A 21653-nucleotide genomic window follows, 5' to 3' on the forward strand; every position below is an offset into this window, starting at 1 on the left:
AACTACCGAATCTTGGGGAATCACTCATAGCCAACTGAAAGACCAGATCTAATTTACATTAACTAATGGCATTATTTCCACAAAAATTAAAACTAGAATTGTTCAATCTTGGTTTAATTGGCCTTTCATATCATGACATGTGAAGACAGTTTTAGGTTAATTATATTGAAAGAGAAATAGTACCCTATAGAGAACTAATAGATATTAGTATCGTGTGTGTGTGTATGTGTGTGTGTGTGTGTGTGTGTGTGTGTGTGTATGGTGTATGTATCTATACAGACATATGAGAAGAGGGTTTTGATGCTGGCTTTTCAGTTATGCTTAGGGACAACCACCCTTATACCCAACTTACTCCTTTGCTGGCTAACTGCTGGCTCACCTTGATTTAGACCCTTATTACCTCATGCCTGTATACACTATTACAAAAGCCTGTTGGTTGATTTCCTTGCCTCAGTTTATTTCCTATTCTTGTCTGTCCTCTATTCAATTGCCAAACCAATCTTCCCAAATGTAGGTCTGACCATATTACCCTTAGTCAGTAAACTCCAGTGGTTTCCTGTTGCCTTCAGGATCACGTTTAAATCCTTTGTTTGGTTTTCTCTTATAACCTTACCCCTTCCTATCTTTCTAAGTCTTCTTATGCCTTAGTCCCTTCATGTATTCTTCAGTCCAATGACACTGGCCTCTTGGCTGTTCCTCACACAAAACATTACACCTTCTAACTCTAGGCATTTTATCTGGCTGTCCTCCATAGTAGAACACTCCCTCTCTCCTCATTTCCACCTCCTGGCTTCCTTCAAGTCCCAGCTAAAGTCTCATCTTCTGCAAGAAATCTTTTCCAGCCCTCCTTGATTTTAATGCTTTACTCTGAGACTATCTTTTATTTATCCTGCATATGTCGTTTGTGTGTTGTCTTCCCCATTAGAATGTAAGCTCCTTGAAGATAGGGATGTTTTTTTTGCATTTCTGTGAATCCCCAGGGGGTGTGTGTGTGTGTGTGTGTGTGTGTGTGTGTGTGTGTGTGTGTGTGTGATACATACATGCAAACACATATAATTGTGACACATAGTATAAGTATTATATATACATATATGAAATTATGTCAGTGAGTCAATTAACACATATATCCTGACTTATTATAATTCTCAATCTCTTAAGTCCAAAGGCAGTCTAGTGGGTATGTCCTGCAATAATCTTAGAAACTATCCTATTCATCATATGCCCAGTCTGTAGCCCTATATAATACTGGGAAAACATTACTTCTTATAGGTTAACTTCTCTTCTGTCAATTTCAGACAGAACTCATAGAGGGGGTCACCATCTGCATTAGTGGGAAGTAGTATCCACATTTAGAGACTCTCAGACCCTTGAGGAATCGTAGCATTGCTAGCAGATTCTTAAAATAACCTGGTGAAGCAGACAAGTCCCAGCATTCCCTTTTTATAGAGAGGCCTACTAAGGCTTCAGTAGGGGAAAGGAGTTTCTAGAAGTCCCATAGCAGGTAAGAGGCAGAAGCGAGCTGGCCCTGAATTCTTTTCTCTCTGAATCCATGGTAATTCCTTTCATGTATCGATCCCAGTAGGAGCTCAGCTAAAGCCTAAAACGGTTACAAGGGTGCCAAATCACATATTTTTTCCAGAAGTACAAAGAAAAGTTGGACTCTGCATCAGTGATGGTGTTTATTCTTTATTAAATTCTAAAGATGCTCATAATGAATCCTCTTATGTCCATCATAGGAGAGTATGGAGAGCCCTTTTAATATATTCAATTCCACAAATAAGTAGGAAGCCTTTTTGCACTTTTTGAAGAGTATTCTGCATGGGAGGGGAAGGGAGGGGAACAAGCATTTAGTAATTTAGTAAGCTCCTATTCTGTGCCAGGCACTGTGCTAAGCATCCTCACAACAGCCCCAACAAGCTCAAAACAGAAAGAGGTCAATATGACCTTTGCTTTCCTAGAGCTTATTATTTGCTAAAATCATTAAGACAGCACAAATTCTCCAGAATTTCAATGAATCTGTGATCCCATTATTCCACCAGTGTAGATTGAGACCCATGAGCAGATAGCCATCATGCATAGTAATGCGTAGTAAGTATGTTCAGGAGATAAACACCATGTGTTATATGAGATCTGAAGGGAAAGGTGATTTCCAGTGTAAATCAAGGAATGTCTCAGGAAGGAGGTAACATTTGAGTTGAGTTTTAGAGGATGGGGAAAATTTCAAAAGCCTGAAAGGTAGAGGAGGAAGGACATTGCACTTACATAAATGAAATCCTATTCATTAGGAATTGTGGGACAGAGAACTCAGTGATGAATGTGTCACAAGTTAAATACCTGGAGGGTCCTGGAAGATTGTTATGTGACAAAAGTGTGATTTTACAGTAGTACCAAAACTCAAACTACTATCATCATCACTATTTTTATTATCATATAATAATGAACGGAACCAGAATATAGCATGCTAGGCCTACAAATAGGGACACTGTTGGTGCTCCTTCAATGTGGGATGGGCAAACTATTAGAAGTATGTGGGCTGTGCTTAAAGAACCAAGCCAAGTTATACACAAATAAGAAAAGCAGAACATTTCCTTGAGCAATGTCCTAAGATAGTTCAAAAACTGGAAGTCACCTTCAGTGTTTGATCTGTTACTCAGGCTACTACTGGTGCCTCTTTCTTTGGTCTTGTTGGGAGAGGCAGGGAGACTAAGAGATCAAACTGGAGCTGAAATTCTTCCAGCCGTATGATCCTGGATATTCTCGAATGACCCACCAGCTCTGTTCACCAGACTGCCATTTGAAGGAGTCTTGTTGTGTTGACACTTGGATGGTCAGGCTTCTTTTACAAATTATCCTTTTGTTGTTTTCCTTTAGGTCTAAAATCACTTTCTGGGATTTTTTTTAATGTCAAATCCTCCCTGTGTTTTGAACTAGCAAAATAAAATACATACATGTGTGGAAGGAGTCAGAGTTTGGACATATATGTTCATTTATTATACATATCCAGTCCACTTCCCAAGAGCTGTTATGATGCAAGTATTTTTTTAAACATTCTAGTCGTGGTCAGCCCTTTGCCCTATAGAAAGGTGATTTGGTATTTGTTAGAAGCATTGTTGTTGATAAGTGAGACCTAAGACCTGGCAAAGAGAGATTTTAGGCTATATGGATATCTACATAAGTATTTTAAAATATATATATATATATATCTTAACATATTTATATAAACCTATACACACACACACATACACACACATATGTTACTTCCTGTTGTTTAAAAAAATCCATTTCTAGAATGTATTGATTTGAAAGGAAAATAATTTGTGATTTTCTGAGTCCTTTTTTCCACATTTTAACAAATACATTAAAAAAACTAATCTTTTCTATTGATTTTTCCTATAGGTCCAAACTTAGTCTTTTCCAGTCAAGAATCAGTTTACAAAAGGCAAGTGTAAAGGTGAGCTCTTCTGTAAACTTTTGTTACCAAATGAAAAGTCCTATAGAGATATTAGAAATTTGCTGACTAGGCTTTTTGTCCATCAAAAAGACCCAGACTCAGGAAGTACCTCATCCCAAGTGTTCAGGATTAAAGGCCTCCTGTGCCCAACTCTTAGCACTACTGGGGCAATGATGCACTTCCCCAAGAATATGGTTCAAGTAGGCTCAAAGGACCCAGATTTTCCTGGGGCTTCTGATGAAAACTGTGTTTAGCTGTGTTTGCAATAAAGTTCAACTCACTCCTACTCATCAGTGTGTTTTTGCCCACATATTTAGAGTTAGAGGGGACCTTAGAGGTCCTCAAGACCAACCACCTCATTTTATGGATGAGTGAACTGAGGCCCAGAGTAGTGAAGTGTACATTTCTAGTCAATCTTTGAAGTAGGATCAAACCCAGGTGTTCTTGACTCCAAATTGAATGTTCTACCTACTATGCCATGCTACTTCTTAATGGTCTTTGGCCCAGGGTTGCAGGGAGTAGAGTTTATCTTTTCAGACTTCAATCCAGGGATATAAAGTTAGTGAGGTCAGGAGCCTGATATTAACTATCTGACCTAGCTCAAATGATTTCTCTCATATTAGAAACATAGGAATGGGAAAAAAAATCTGATTTTTTATAGGATTACTACACTAGGGGAAAAAGAGTAATGGTGAGGCTACAGGTACTGTAGCAAAACATTTGATTCTCATGGAATTTTCATTGAAAAATTGAAGACTGGTGAGCTAGATAATAGATACAGAGAGGTTAGAACTTGTCAGACTAGAGAAAGGGGGTCATTCACTAATGGTTTGTTTTCAGCTTTGCAGGAGATCTCCAGTAGGGTACCCCAAGAATCTCTGCTTGGCCCTGCGCTGGTTTACATTTTTAATCAATGACTTTACTAAAGGCAGTGATGGTACTATTAGTACATTGGCAAATAATGCCAAATAGAAGGGATTGCTAACACACTCGTTGACCAAATCAGAATTTAAGAGTCTTGACAGTCAAGTGTCTTGGGCTGAAAATAATGAAATTAAATTTATTAGATATAAGTATAAGGTTGAAGACATAGGTTCAAAAAATCAACTTCATGAGTACAAGAATGGGAAAGAGGGCTAGGCAGCAGTTCGTTTGAAAGAAGACCTGAGGGTTTCAGTGAACTTCAAATTCAATTAGCACTAACATTGTGATATGGCAGCCAAGAAGCAAATATGATCTTCAGCTGTGTTGAGAAACTATGTCACCTCTGAGAATTAGAAGGGGACAAGTAAGAAATAAGAAGGGGACAGTCCCACTGTCCTCTACTCTGGACAGATGTCATGGGGAATGTTGGGTCAGTGCGGGGCACCACGCTGTAAGTAGGACATTGGCAGACAAGAGAACAACCAGAGCAGACCACCTAGGGTAGGATAGGGCCTTGCTCTCTGATCTCAGAAGGCAGAACAAGGAGCAGCAGATAGGAGGGACAAAGAGACAATCTTAGGAGTGTCGTAGAGAAAAACTTCCTAAGCAGTGGGGACATTTCAAGGGGACATGGACTCCATTGGGAAGATCTTCTCTGGATGTTGACTTGGTGAATAAGTTGTAGAGGATTTCTTTCTCAAGTATGAAAGGGATTGGTGGCCAGTGAGGCCCATTAACTCTGAAATTCTGTGATTCCATGTTAGAGACTTAGAGCAAGAAGTGATCTCAGAGGTCTTCTAAGCTAATCTCCTTTTCTTTAGTCTCAAGTATAAAATTTCTACTAAGTGATCATCTGGCCTCTGCTTGAAGACCTGCAGTGATGGGGAACCAAGGCAGTCTGTCCTATTTGTGAACAACTCTGCAAAACCCTTGCTTCTCCCCACCGTATTTGAACCTAGTGCTATCCTTTATGGCCAAGCTGAAAAAGTATCTCTTCTCCAACAGAAGCCTTGAAATATTTAAAGACAACAGTCATGCCTTCCTAATCTTCTGTTTCACAGACTAAATATTCCTAACTCCTTTGAAAGATCTTTAAATAGTAGTCTTTGATTCTTCCCCAATACACTCCCATTCTAGTTGTCCTTCTACAGATATGTTCCAATTTGTCAATTTTCTTCCTCAATTGTGATGCTGAGAACTGAGCCCTATACTATGGATATGGCCTGATCTCATCTGATATAGTATTTTATGCTTAAACACTTTATATTCTAATTTGTATTAAATTTTCCACATATCTTGCACGTTATATAAGCATCTAGAAGCTGATGATTATAATTTATTTATCTTATTGTTGCCCAGCACAGGCCCCAGAACACAGCATGCACCTTAATAAACATTTGAATACATAAACATTATCATTTACAAATTAGAAGATGCTGATATTTTGGTGGCATTGCTGATTTGTCTATTTGATGTTTAAGTAGAAGTGTACAACGATATAAATGTGTGTGGGTGTGGCTGCATCACCATTTGAATCAACTTACAATTTTTTTGTTTTTTGTTTCTATTTTAGTTAAAAGCCCGGCGATCAGAGTATAATTCCAAAGCGACCCATGCCAGGAATGACTATCTTCTTACGTTAGCTGCCGCTAATGCACACCAGGATCGTTACTATCAAACTGATTTAGTGAATATTATGAAGGTAATGTTTCTGTGGTATCTGCACTAACCTTATGCGCTGAATGGTTTGGTTCATGAGAAGTTTCCTGTGATCCAACCATTCCTCTATGTATTTTAATGAATTAGCACGTATGGATGGATAATCACTAACTGAGTTGATACTGACCTTTAGTTCTCAAATCCTGTGATTCTTGAGTAAGTTCTTTGGGAATTGAAGACATTAGGTTGTAGAGGACTAGGCCTGGTGTTGGAAGGTGCTGGGGTGGATGGAAGCAGTGACATTTCTGTGACCATCTGTGAAATAAACTGGGGAGATGCAGATGGGATATAAAGTGCTTTGCAAACTACAAAATATTATATAAATGCTTGCTCTTATCATTAGCTTTTATTGCCTGGTGAAATGTAACCTCTTTGATGGATTATTTTTTATCTTTGATATTCCCATTGCCCAGCATGGTGCCTTTTATCTAGACACTCACTATAAGCCCTTGTGCTCAAGAAGTTAATAGTAACTTTGTTGTTACTTATTTGTTGTTACTAACAGTAACTTGTTACAGGATTGTTATCTTAAATTAAAAATGATGACAAATAGAATCTTATAAAATATTGTTTGGAATGGTCTTTTTAAGTAAAAGATTTGAATTTAAATAAGTTATTTCAGAAATGGAATTGATTTGTTCCAAATCAATATTAAAGATAAGCCTAAACATATGATGAGGAATTGAAACTCTTTAAAAGAAAGATGTACAGTTTGCAATACAAAGGAGAAACATGAATAAAAATAAACTTCCTACCCATAAATTGTAGAATTTTAGAATTGAGGCAGGGGAACTTGAATCTCTTGTTTTTCTCTTGGTTGATGGATAATGTTTCTAGTTTAAAAAGTACTAGAAGTTTTCTTAACAGTTTTGTATGTAGCGTCAGCAGATTTTTTATGAATTGAATAGTTTCTATGTGCAGATAGCATTGCATTTAGCCTCTCATTGAGAAATTGTTCTAACCTCCCACTTGAAGCTGTTGCTGTGCCCTTGTAAGTCAGATTAATGTGATTTCATTAGAAGTCTATAGAAAGGAACACCGAATGACTGGTCTGAAAACAAGGCAGTTTCATCAGGAAGTGGGTAGTTAGTGGTTTGGGTTACAGAACATCCAGAAGAATGTAAAATGCCTCTCTCTGCAGAGACGGGATAGGCTCTTCATAAAAAGAGGTCTATTGGGTATCAGGGTAATGAAAGATGAATGTTTGCCAAGACCTAGTGACTGGGCAAATGTTTATTGTCTCTTGTGAAAATGAGAGTCATTTGGACTGATAGATAATCCGAAAAAAAATCATAAAAGATAAATACCTTATGGCACCGAATCATTCAAAATAAAACTGCCAAAATAAGATTCCCATCTTATATGAATTTTAACTTTGGTCATATGAGATGTAAAGTTTTTCCTAATCCTGATCTTTTATGCAACATTTGCATTTTTCATGCTCCACATTCTTCCTCATTTCTACACAGCTTTGTGTAACAGCTTTGTTCAGTTCAGCAGACGTATTATGAAGTGTGCGAGACACTGTTTGAACTAGCACCATTTGTTGACTTCCAGACCAGTTGTCTGGCTTAAAACAATCTCAGTCTTTCCAGTTGCATATGAAAATTTCCTCTTGGATTTTCTCCCAAGATCTTTAATTTTACATTGAAAATTGAAAATCCATTTCTTTGTTTCCACAGCACCCTTGCCATATCTACATTGTTGTTGACTCCACCTCCATCCCCCCATTTCTCAAGGCTCTTGATTTTAGAATTGAAAATAATTGCCTTTATCTCTTTCAACCAATATGGTACCAAGTCCTGCTACTATCTCTTTTCAGCTTCCATTACTTTTGTAGCCAGGAATCCTTTCATAATTTAATTGCTCCTTGCTGTTCTCCAGTCACCTTTTTCCTACTACTTGAATACTTACTTTATATTAGGGCCTTACTCACAATAGGTAGTCAGTAAATCAGTGAATGGCATGTTGGACTTGGAGTCAGGAAGATCTGAGTTTTCATGACTTAGAAACTTAAGAACTGTATGACCTTAGGGTAAATCAATTAATCTCTCAGCCTCATTTTTCTCTTCAAATGGGGATAATAATAGTACCTGCTTCATAGGTTGTGAGGATCAAATGAGATAACATGTATAAAGTGCTATGTAAACCTCAAAACGCTAAATAAATGCTAGTTACATTATTATTATTAAATAATTATCAATTAAATTGATGCTTTTGTAAGAATAAGTAATATTCTGTGCTTCTGTGGTAGGTATTCAGGCTCTCTGGTTAGAATGTAAACCGCTTGAGGCAGTGTGGTATAGTAGGCAGAAAGCTGGCCTTTGAGTCAAGAAGACCTGGCATCAAGTCCCATATCCAGTACATATTGGATGTGTGACCCTAGGCTAGTCAGTCAACTTTTCAGTGCTCTAGCAACCAAATATTGTAGCACAAGTGCTGACCTGCATTGTTAGAGGGACTTTCCACATCCCAGAATTCACTGTGTCAGTGAAATCACAGGTCCAGTTCCTATCCTGCCCTTAATGTCACAGGAAAATAAAAGCGCTGGGTTTGGGATCAAGCTCATCCATCCTGCTAATTCATCATCATTGAACATATCTCTTTACTACTCTGTTTCCCCATTTCTGAAATGAGGAGATTGAACTGCATAATCTCTAAGGACCTTTCTGGCTCTAAGTCACAGGATCATATATTACTCATGCTCTCCTGTCATTTCCATTCTAGTGTGAAGTATTCTGCCTTTTTAGAGAACTGTTAGAATCTCAAGCCACTACTTACTTGATAGCTTCCTCTCTTTCTCTTTTACTAAGAGGACCTATTAGCTTTGCTCCTAATTGTGCAAAGACCTGGACAATTGTCATTCCTGGACAGGCCTGGCCTTTAAATTGAGGACCAGACTGGCTTTTTTTTAAAGAACACTTTAAAAACATTCTCTAGATCTTTACATCCTTACCATAGAGCCCTAAGGAAAATCATTTAGAGTTTGAGTTTAGGGTCATATCTAGGGTCTGCTTAAAAGGAGTACAGAAGAGTACTCAGTATACGATGTAAATAATGTGTAGGTCTGTAGAGCAACTATTTTTATTTCTCTATACAAGAGAAATGCTAAAAGTACAAAAGATTCATAGGCATATATTGATAGTTCAACTTAGAAAAGGAGTAGGATACAGATGATATGATGATACACTTAGAGAATCAGAGAATCAAGCAAAAGAACTACTTGAAATAATGAACAACTTTGGCAAAGTTGCAGGTTACAAAATAAACCCACATAAATTATCTGCATTTCTATATATTGCTAACAAAGCCCAATAGCAAGAGATGGAAAGGGAAATCCCATTTAAAGTTATGGTAGATACTATAAAGGGACTCTATGAATACAATTATAAAACACTTCACATAAACAAAGTCAGATCTAAGTGAGTGGAAAAACATCAGTTGCTTGTGGGTAGGCCGAGCTAATATAATAAAAATAACAATTCTACCTAACTTAATTTATTTATTCAGTGCCATACCAATCAAACTACCAGAAAATTATTTTCTAGTGCTAGAAAAAATAATATCAGAATTCATCTGGAAGAACAAAAGATCCAGAATATCAAGGAAATTAATGAAAAGAAATGCTAAGGAAGGTGGCCTAGCCCTGCCAGATATCAAATTGTATTATAAAGCAGTAATCATCAAAACCACTTGGTACTGGCTAAGAAATAGAGGGGTAGACCAGTAGAATAGGTTAGGTACTCAAGACACAGTAGTCAATGACTATAATAGTCTACTGTTTGATAAGCCCAAGGACCCCAGCTTCTAGGATAAGAACTCACTGTTTGACAAAAACTCCTGGGAAAACTGGATAATGGTGTGGTGGAAACTGGGCATAGACCAGTGCCTGACACCATACACAAGAATAAAATCCAAATGGATACATGATGTAGGTATAAAGACTGATACTATAAACAAATTAGGGGATGAAAGGCATAATGTATTTGTCAGATTTATGGAAAATGGGGAAATTTTTGACCAAACAAGAGATAGAGAACATTATGAAGTGCAAAATGGACAATTTTGATTACATTAAATTGAAAAGGTTTTGCACAAAGCCAATGCAACCAAGATTAGGAGGAAAGCAGAAAACTGGGAAAGCATTTTTGCAACTAGTGTTTGTGATAAATGCCTCATTTCTAAAATATATAGAGAACTGAGTCAAATTTACAAGAATACAAATCATTCCCCAACTGATAAATGATCATAGGATATGAACAGGTAGTTTTCAGACGAAGAAGTTAAAGCTATCTATACTCATATGAAAAAATGCTCTAAATCACTATTGATTAGTGATATACAAATCAAAACAACTCTGAGGTACCACATCACACCTATCAGATTGACTAACATGACAAAACAGGAAGATGATAAATGTTGGAGAAGATGTGGGAGAGTTGGAACACTAATTCATTGTTGGTGGAGCTGTGAGTTGATCTAACCATTCTGGAGAGCAATTTGGAACCTACGCCCAAAGGGCTACAAAAATGTGCATACCCTTTGACCCAGAAATATCACTTCTAGGACTGTATCCCAAAGAGAGCATAAAAATGGGAAAAGGTCCCACATGTACAAAAATATTTATAGCGGCACTCTTTGTGGTGGCCAAAAACTGGAAATCAAGGGGATGCCCATCAGTTGGGGAATGGCTGAACAAGTTGTGGTATATGAATGTACTGGAATACTGTTGTGCTATAAGAAATGAGAACAGGAGGACTTCGGAATGAAATGAGCAGAACCAGGAGAACATTGTACACAGGAACAGCTACAGTGTGCGAGGACTGTTTCTGATGGATTTAGCCCTTCGCAGCAATGCAAGGACCTACAACATTCCCAAAGGACTCTTGAGGCAAAATGCCATCCACATCCAGAGAAAGAACTATGGAATTAGAATGTAGAATGAAGCAGACTATTTTCTCTTATGTTGTGTTTTGTTTTGGTTTGATTTTTCTCATGGTTTCTCCCATTCATTTTAATTCTTCTATGCAACATGACTAATCTGAAAATGTGTTTAATGAGAATGTATGTGTACAACCCATATAAGATTGTGTGCCATCTTAGGGAGGGGGAGAAAATTTAAGACTTATGGAAGTGATTGTTGAAAACTGAAAACAAATTAATTTAAAAAAAAGAATATGAAAATTTAAAAAAGAAGTAGAAATTTACACTTACTATCATACGCTCACAAGAGGTTGATAATTAAAATCTCCAAACATGAAGCATTGTGTAAGACCATAGAACTGGCATTTCACCTTGGACACAGCTCTGCACTATATTCTTCCAAGGCCATGTCTATTGGCAAACCAAGCTAGGGATGAAACTCTGTCTCCTTTCCATGGTTGTCTTCCTCCAGGTGACTGCAGGCAGGATCTCCTGCAGTGTAGGTCACACTGACAGAAAGACCTAGGGGTTCCCAGCCTCTCAAACTGACAGTTACTCCCTTGGCTAGAAATGGCCATCTCAGAATGTTTAGTCACCTATGTTCAGGAAAAAACACTGAGCAGAAGAGGGAAATTAGGCCTTTGACATCTACTTTCAAGCTCACATAGGCCAATTCATATGTTAGCAACTATGAATTAATAATTTGCCATTTCTGCCTGGGTGTAGGAGCACAGTCCCCCTTCTTTATACTCTCCAAGAAAATCTGAGGAGGGGGAGGGGGAGGCAGAGAGGGGAGGAGGAAGACAAGCAGAAAGGGTAGATGTAGACTCCTTTTTAAATGAACCTTTTCTGATGCACACTGGGACCAAGGAATCACCTAGGATTTGTTGGTGACATCCCCAAATGCCCAACTGTTCAGTGTTGAACTACAAATGTCCTTGAAAGGTGTCAGGAGAGCTCAGTGTGTGTTTCCAAGAATGTCCCTACACATGCTTACTGGCTTGTGATCCAGTCCAGCCTCCAGTACAAATACAATATAAATAGAAAGAATAAAAGAAAACAAAACAAATACAAATACCAGGTCCTTAAAATAACCAAGCTTGACCCTGAAGAAAAGTGGAGAAAATGTGCCTCTCTCGTATTTGCAGAAATGATGAGACTTTTGGTGTAGGTGCATTTGTCGTACAAATCTTTGATGGCATCTTTTTTCCTGTTCTTTGAAGTTCCTTATTGATTGTGTCCTGCTCATACCCACCACATACCTCCATCTCACTGTGCGTAATAATCATTTTAAGTTCTTTGCAGCTATTATATCCCCTCCCTTTCCTTTCTGTGTCATGTAGTAGTACTGGTTGAATGTTGGCATAAAAATGTGCCTTTGTTTCTTTGGGAAGCTTGGAATGATTAAAGGAGTTTTGTAATTTACTGAAAACAATCTAGCCCTCTCTTTTCTTCCTGTTAACTTTAAAGCCAACCCAGTGTCCATCTATATTGTCTGTCTCAGACATACATAATGATGGACAGTGGAAAATTTATATTAAGAGGAAATACCTCCAACAAAGAGAGTATCGTAAAATAAGATGAACTGCCTAAGGCTTATCCAATTCTTTCCATCAGTTCTTATAGAAAAATCGCCTAATAACATGTAGATCAGTGGTGTCAAACCCAATTTGAGTGGGAACTGTCAATCTGTACATAAGGAACCCTGTGGACCACATATTGAGTTAGTTTTAAAATACAGTGCTGTGTATGTGGTATTTTTGTTTATTGTGTTAAATATTTCCCAATAACATTTTAATCTGGTTCAATTGTACTCAGTTGTATGCAGCCCATGGCTGTGTATTTGACATCTCTGGTATAGGCCACCTTCTGGTTCTCTTAGTATTAGAAGGTTAGCAGCTCTGAAACTGTCCATTTTTTATCTATTATTCTCACTACATGAGACTGCCACCACCTCATGTCCTGGGTCATTTATTACCTTGATGATGTTTTTATGCCATATGACATGCAAGTTGAACTTCTTAGATAAAAAAGAGTAATAGCCTTGGAACTGTTTGTCTCAATCGTTCAACTTGGATAAGAGGCCATGCTATTATAAGCCAGGGGGAAAAAAGTCCCTGGAGACTTTATACATAGGAGGTAAATGGCGAAATGTTGCTTTTCCCACACAAATGTAATAGAAGGAAGGCACCTCTTCTCTAAGATGTCACAGAATACGTCACTGCCACTTAAAGGGAGTGAGGTATGAATTTAGGAATCTTCTACTTTTCTAAGACAGGATTTCTAGTAGTTCACCACGATCTCTGCTCCTCCCCAGACCCTCTCATAGCTCACAAGGGTTTCCTTCTCCCATCACTTAATAATCATTTATTAATTACCTAATACTGTGACACTGTGGTGTAGAGGTATAGCTATAACCTCTCCATGAAGTCAGTAATTTATACTCACAGAGACCCCACATGCTTCAGAAAATTATACATATACATTTGAGGAGGTGAGGGCTTTTAAAGTATGCTTAGAAACAAGCCAAAAGTGTTTGGAGAAACAGGGTTTTGGGAAATATACATACATATATATATATATATATATATATATATATATATATATATATATATATATATATATACATATATATATATATATATATATACATATATATATATATATATATATGCATCAAAGGTTTGTGAATTTATCAGTTTGTAGTCCCTCTACCAAAGTGGATCATAATCCTTCTCTCTACTTTAGTAAGTTGTTTTCAGGAGTTTATGTGGCTAAAACATCCATTACCTTCTATCTACCTTGGTGATGGGGTAGTGAGCTTCTTAGCACTTACCCAAGTGAGTTGTTTATAGATGGCACATGCAAAGCCTTTGGAGAACTCAGGGTCACTTCTGTGTCACAACTGGAGGAAAATGTCAATAAGTATGTTAGTATGTACTTGTAGCTTCAAAATAAAATAGAAGCAACTTGGTATAATAGAAAGAGGTCTTGATTTGGGCATCAGAGAGAAGTTGGCTTCAAACCTACTCTTTACTCCCTGTGTGCCAACTTTTGGCAGATCGTGCAAGTCCTCTGGGCTTTGGTCTCCTTTTCTGTAAAATAGTAAGGTTGGAGTAGGAGACCTCCATGATCCTTTCCATCTCTTAAGCTACAATCTTACTTTTTTGCTGCATATTTTTTTCTTTGGAATGGTTTTCATCCATTATCAGACAGAAAATATTTATATCTTGTTTTAACTTGAACTCTGTGACATTATTTAAAAGAAGGATAAATGGATTAATGTATGTTATTTGAAAATAAATTTTGTCTTCAACTCCCTTTCATAATAGATTGAGATGAAGAGTTGCAAATGAACTTGCCCAAATCATAGAGGAGTTGGTTAAGACTGAGCTAGAACCCAAGTCTTTGACTCTGATCAGTATTCTTTTCACTACAGCCCATTTTCCATCCCATCTGTGTTCCTTCGGAGAGAAATTAGAATTAAGAATCACTGCACACATGCAGGTGCATGCACACACACATGCACACACACAGGAGGTCACGGCTGGGTGGATAGAAGAAAACCAAGGCCATGGAATCTAAGAGCACAAAGGGAGAGGCTGTAGAGGGAGAAAAGGGGACGCCCACAGGAAAGTCCTGTGAGAGGGACTGGGAGGAGCTGAACGAAGACACAGCAGGCCAAAGTGAGGCAGGGGAAGGAATTAGGGCTGGAGTCACATGAATGAGGGCAGTAATGTATAAGGAGGCCAAAATATATGCTCATTGGGTTGGACCATTAAATATGTGTAAGAGAGTGCCATAAGGTCAGTATGGAAGGCTAATATCACCAGACTCATAGAAATATAATTGGGAAGGAGTGAAGCAATCTTATCCAAGCTATAATCTCTCTGACAAATGACCATTCAGCCCCTGCTTAAAAATCTCCAGTGATAAGAGAGTACTACCTTTCAAGTAGCCACTCTAGGACCTTCTAGGGACAAGGGCAAGTTTCCTTTATTAAGGTAACATCTGCCCAGTGCCAAGCACCAGAAATCTTAGTTCTAAAAATCACAGAGGGCTTTGAATACCTGAATAAAATTTCTGTTTGCTCTATGACAAGTGGAAGTACATAAGGGCAAATGGGCCAAGGCAGTGTCTATGAGACATATTAAACACAACGTTTAGCAATGGTAGTGTCATGTTTGGAAAAGGATGGAGATCTTCAGTGGCAAGGAAGAGCTCTGGTAGAGTTGCCTTTATAATTTCTAAGCCAAATCACATTTTCCTGAAGCTAACATTATAAACTAAATCACAAATACAGTATCCCTTATTTGTAGGAGGAAACTAGCTATGCATACCTGGGGGGAAGGTTGCTTTTGGGGGAAGACTAGAAACTCTCACTTGATCTCTGACAGTTGTCATCCTATATCTCTCTTTCCCTTCTTAGCTAATCTTTTTTTTTAACCTTTTTAAAAATATAATTATTTATTTTTAGTTTTCAACATTCACTTCCATAAGATTTTGAATTTACAATTTTCTCTCCCTCTTCTTCCCCTCTCACCAAGGTAGCATGCAGTCTGATATAGGCTCTAGTTATACAGTCATTTTAAACATATTTTCACATTAGTCATGATACAAAGAAGAATTAGACCTAATGGGAGGAACCCTGAGAAAGAAAAAATAAAGCAAAACGGCAAAAGAAAAAGAGAGCAAATAGTATGCTCCTATCTGCATTCAGACTCCCAAGTTCTTTCTCTGGATGTGGGTAGCATTTTGCATAAGTCTTAGTTGTCTTAGATCCTTGCATTGCTGAGAAGAGCTAAGTCTGTCAAAGCCAGTCATGGCACAGTGTGGTTATTACTGTGTACAACGTTCTCATTGTACACTGTACTTATTCAGGAGGAACAATCTCTTAAGATACTATGCAATTTGCTATTTGTCAGAAGTTGCTATATGGGGATTTATGCTTTAGATGAGATTTAGACTTGCAAGATTTTGTTCAGGTCTTGTGCTTTCATGAGACAATTCTTTATATGTGCAGCATACTAAGTAGCTTCTAAAAATAAATACTTCACTCTTTGAGTGATTGATAATTTCATTGTTATGGGTCTTCCTTCTGCCAACAAAGTCCCTCCCTCCACATCTCAGCAGAATATTTTTCTGAGTTTTAACCTGAAAAACTTGTCACCTACAGCTGCCTATAGCAGCCATATCTGTATTTAGCCAGACTGCTCCTTGGATGACACTCAGCCCATCAGTCCCCCCAGCCCATGGTCAAAGGTTAAAGACTAGCCAATACCTCTAAGAACTAAGGGTTACCTTCATTCCAGCTTGAGGGAATGTGGGAGTATCTTAGTTAAATACCAAAATACATATTTAGATTTAAATAGCAGTTCACTGAAGTTGAAATAGGGACGTTTGCTAAGGTATTATTAGCCCTCCTATGACCAAAGAGTTTCTTTGCATACATAGGATCGTAATGAATGTTTATAAAATTGAACTGAACATCTGAATTAAATGTAAGATGAACTCTGCAGACACTGCAAGTCCTTCACCTGCCAGGAGGAGAGAAGTTGTAAGAGATTACCTAGAGTCAGCAATGTGTAAGGTCAGATATTTTTAAGAGGATCTTACTTCTTACTCGAAGAAGCAAATCCATCAGAAAGGGTATGTTTTAAGTTTTTGAATAACAAATCCCAGTGAAATAAAAACAAACATATTTGTATTGTGATTGATATATTCTTAAAATCTACAGAGACACTCATCAATTTTGAAGATTTCCCCCTCCACCCCCCAAAAGTGCTTGTCAGTTTGAGAAAAAAATAAGAAACTGCATCAACTTGCTTATCTTGAAAATAATGGATGGCACCCAGGCTAGTTCTTACTGCATTCTTGGCTTTGGAATTCAGTGTGTTCTCATACTGAATAATAATGACTGATAGCATTTATATAGCACCTGCTGTGTGCCAGATACTGTGCTAAGTGCTTTACAAATGTTATCTCAGTTGATCTTCGCAACAACCCTCAGAATAGACATAATTATTATCCCCATTTTGTAGTTGAAGAAATTGAAGCAAATAGAAGTTCTGTGATTTGCCCAAGGTCCCACAGTTAGTATGTGTCTGAGATTGGATTTGAATACACATCTCCTGATTCCAGGCCCAACGCTATCCACTGTGTCGCTTAGCTGCTTTGTTTCCTTAATGTCAAATATGGTATAAATATGAGTATTCCTTAATAAACAGCACTTGTTCACAAATTGTGTTTTCCACATTAATCAGATTACTAAATATTGAAAACACGTGTACGTATGGTGTGTACTCAGTAAGGCCCTACAGGTCCCTCCTCTTGCCATCGGTGATACCCTTTACCCTTAGACTCCACTGTTCTGATTCACTTCTCATGTATTATCATTAGTATAGAGTATGTTTCTCTGTATGTACCCTAGCCTCATGAGCCCTCCCCAGGTCTGTGTTGTATTCTGCTGTACTCTACTCACAGTTTGTACCGTGTTTGCTAAATTGATCAAGGTGACCCTGCCGTGTAAACATTCCCTTTATGATAGTGTGTCTGCATCAGAACTATGGCAATGCTGTACTCTCTGCTTTAACTTCCCGTGTGTCTGTCCAAGAATATTTTACATTAACTTTGACAGTGTAAGATCCCATGGAAAGTTTTATGATTATCTTTTAAAACTTAATCCTTATAATTTTATAACCATACTAAACTTAACAGAAACTGTAAACCAAATGGCTTTTTATTTCTCATTTTAAGCCTTAATTGATAGCAATGATGAGCCAACTAAAGTTTTAGTACTCAGTTCATTCAACAAATGGGGATTGATCACTGACTATATTCTGAGCTGTCTTAGGTGCTCTAAAAAGCAGAATAAAAAGACATGGTTCTGCCTACATGGGGCTTAAAATTTGGTTCTACTTACTAACATGGGATTGAGCAAGTTATTTCATCTCTGTGCCTCACTGGCCTCTTCCTGTAAAAATGACATTTATACCTGTATGACCTATATGGCAAGGCTGTTGAAAGGAACGTACTTTATAAACTGCAAAACACCACATAATTATTAGCTCTTATTGTTAATTAAGAGGGATACCTAGATAGTAATAGTTCTTGGCAGAAAGCATGAGAACAGTAAGAAAAATAGTTTACTAAGGGTGTCCAAAGGAAGAAGAGATTACATTTTCACAAGGAGAAATTTGGACAGGCCTCATGGAGAAAATTATATTTGAGCGGTACTTTAGAGAATGAGTAGAATTTCAAAAGACAAAGATGGATAGGAAAAGTATTAAATGTAGAAGAATAGTATGAGCCAGGATCTAGAGGTGAGAAAATTCAAGGGAAGGACAGAATAAGTAACAGTCTCCACTTGGGCTATTTTGATCTTTAGGGTGTGTGCACAATTATTCTCATTTTGGGGAATTTATTGAGAATTGGCTTTTTGGGGTAGTGTTTCTAGATGTTTGAACGTGGTTACCTTTAGCTCCAGTCTCACTGTGTTGGCAAACTCCGTGGTATTGGTTTTGGAGTCTTGAAAGGAAGCAGCATGTCAACAGAGAGAAAGCTCAACATTCTTTGCCATTTGTGTTTCAGAAAGTTTTTGTCTCTTTAACCCATTAGTCATCTATCAAGTGCCTTCCCTCTTTTGTCTTTTCTTTTCAAATTGTTTGGACAAGAGGAAATAAAATGATTTAGCCAGACTCTCTGGTGGCTATTGATTAAGGTTCCCATGCTGATGTAGCACTGTTAAATAATAAAGTGGGTTTAGATCATATTTCCTTAATGTCACATTAGCATGTAATTGAAAATATTCACAGGTTGCAGATTAGAATTTTTTTTCCTTTAAAGAAACTTAATTTGTTTTCAATTTAGATGATGTTGAGGACTTACATGTCTCTTCAGTGGCCTTTGACTTTATGTGCCAATGTATTATTATCATCAGTGTCTTAAATTTGGAATGTTGCCTGTTTAAAATGATGTTCCTTCCACACAAACAACATCCTCAAAGTACTGTAATTTGCTAAAAACACACTTCCAAACTTGGCTTTAAAAATTTTGGTTTTGCATTGTTTCTTTTTTATTTTTTAAAGTGAATTTTAGTCTTTTTTACCTTTGAATCAGTGGATATTTATTGAATACCAATGTATTTATTATATAATGAAGAACATTGTACTTAAAGAGTCAGAAACTTTAAGTTCAAATCCTGTCTCTGCTTTTCATTTAAAAAAATAAATTACATATTTATTTTTTACATTCTTTTAAAATTTTAAGTTTCAGATTCTCTCCCTCTTTCCAATTCTCTTCCCCTCCTCCCACCCACTGAGACGGAAAGCAATACGATCTTGGTTTTACATGTGAAATCATGTAAAACATAATTCCATATTGTCCATATAGCCAAAAAAAAGTCAAGAACAATAAAGTGAGAAAATTATATTTCAGTTTGCATCCAGAGTACATCATTTCTCTTTCTGAAGATGGATAGCATTTGTTTCATCGGAAGTCCTTTGGAATTGTCTTGAATCATTGTATTGAGCAGAGCAGCCGTTCTTTCACAGTTGATCACCATTACAACATTTCTGTTACTGTGCTCAGTGGTCTTCCAGTTCTTCTTACTTCACTTTGTATCATATAGGTCTTGCCATGTTTTTCTGAAACCCCCCTCTTTGTCATTTTTTACAGCACAATAGTACTCTGTCACAATCATGTGCTTCAACTTGTTCAGTCATTCCACAATTGATAGACATCCTCTCAGTTTCCAATTTTTTGCCACCACGAAAAGACTTGCAATACATATTTTTGTAAATATAGATCCTTTTAATTTTTCTTTGATCTTTTTGGGATAACACCTAACAGTGGTCAAAATGTAGGCAGTTTTAGGCATAGTTCCAAATTGTTCTCTAGAATGGTTGAACCAGTTCATCACTACATCAGCAGTTCATTAGTACCTGTTTTCTCTCATCCACCCACCCATGCTTTTGTCATTTCTGATAGCTGTGAAGTGGTATCTCAGAATTGTTTTAATTTTCCTTTCTGTAATGAATAGTAATTTAGAACATTTCATATGACTGTAGACAGCTTTGATTTCTTCTTCTGAAAACTGCCTGTTCACATCTCTTGACCATTTGTCAATTGAGGAATGACTCTTATTTTTATAAATTAGACTCAGTATATACTTGAGAAATGAAATCTTTATCAGAGAAACTTTCTGTAAAAATTTTTTATATTATTTCATTGTCAGTGGTAACTTTGAGCAAAATATAGTTTCTCTGGTTATCTCTTTAAATACGTCTGTTTTTGCTTTTGCTTTGTCTAAAATCATGATTGTTACCATGCCTTTTTTAATTCAGCTGAAGCATAATAGATTCTGCTCCGGTTCTGTTATCTGTATCCAGGTTATAGGTGAGCTCATCCCATTCACATTCACAGTTATGATTACTGTGTATTTACCTCCACCCCATTTTCTTTGGTTTCTTCTTTCTTTTTATACTGTCCCTATTCAAAAGTCTATTTTGCTTTTAACCACTGCCTCCCTTAATCTGCCATCCCTTATTAATCCTCCAGCCCCTTTCTCTTATCCCCTTCCCTTCCTATTTTCCTATTGGATCAGGTAGAGTCTTATACACAACTGAGTATGTATAGGTATTCTTGTCTTTTTGAACCAGAATTCTATTGAGAATGAAGTTCAAGCATTGCCCCCTTCCATTTTCCCCTCCACTGTGAAAACTCTTTCTTGCGTGCTTCTTTTATGTGAGAAAATTTTCCCCTTTCTACCTCTTCTTTCCCCCTTCTCCCAATGCATCTATCTTTCTCACCCCTTCATTTTTTTAGATCACCCCAACATAACTGACTGACACTTATACTCTCTGTCTGTTTAAAACTCCTTTTAGCTGCTCTAATAATGACAAAGTTTTTTAGAGTTATGTGTATCATCTTCCCATGTAGGAATGTAAACATTTTAACTTTATCGAATCCTTTATGATTACTTTTTCAAATTTACATTTTTGTACTTTAAATATACATACTGAGTCTTCTGTGTGAATGTCAGATTTTTTATTCAGCTCTGGTCTTTTTTTTAAGTTTATAATTTATTAATTTTTCAGTTCTTAACATTTACTTCCACAAGAATTTGAATTCAAAATTTTCTCCTCATCTCTCCCTACCTCCTACCCGAGAACAGCATGCAATCCCATTCACTCCTTCTTCCAGTCTGTCCTGCCTTCTATTACTTACCCTTCTTCCATCCCCTTTCCCCTAGATTTTCCTGTAGGGCAAAATAGATTTCTATACTCCATTGCCTGTATGGCTTAATTTCCAATTGCATGCTAAAACAATTTTTAACATTCATTCTTAAAGCTTTAAGTTCCATATTCTCTCCCTCCCTCCCTACCCACCCTCATTGAGAAAACAGGCAATTCAGTGTAGATCATACATGTGTAACAGTACAAAATATTTCTATAATAGTAATGTTGTAAATGACTAACCACATTTCCCTGTGTCCTATCCTGCCCTTCATTTATTCCATTCTCTCCCTTGACCTATCCTTCCACAGTAGTGTTTGCTTCTGATTATCCTTTTCCCCAATTTGCTGTCCCTTCTATTATCTTCCCTCTCCTATCCCTTTCCCCCTTGCTTTCCTGCA

The 21653-nt window shown here is 37.2% G+C and overlaps 1 protein-coding gene across 1 annotated transcript in view; it reads left to right on the forward strand.

The window, feature by feature from the left end:
* The window catches only part of FCHSD2 (FCH and double SH3 domains 2), a 346602-nt gene that overhangs the window by 177108 nt on the left and 147841 nt on the right, over positions 1 to 21653 (forward strand). The window contains exons 7-8 of the mRNA XM_072610940.1: positions 3397 to 3451; positions 5949 to 6077. Of these exons, the coding sequence (XP_072467041.1) occupies positions 3397 to 3451; positions 5949 to 6077 (184 nt within the window). The remainder of the gene's footprint in view (positions 1 to 3396; positions 3452 to 5948; positions 6078 to 21653) is intronic.

This window comes from Notamacropus eugenii, chromosome 5 (assembly GCF_028372415.1).
Source record: "Notamacropus eugenii isolate mMacEug1 chromosome 5, mMacEug1.pri_v2, whole genome shotgun sequence".
Classification (NCBI taxonomy): domain Eukaryota; kingdom Metazoa; phylum Chordata; class Mammalia; order Diprotodontia; family Macropodidae; genus Notamacropus; species Notamacropus eugenii.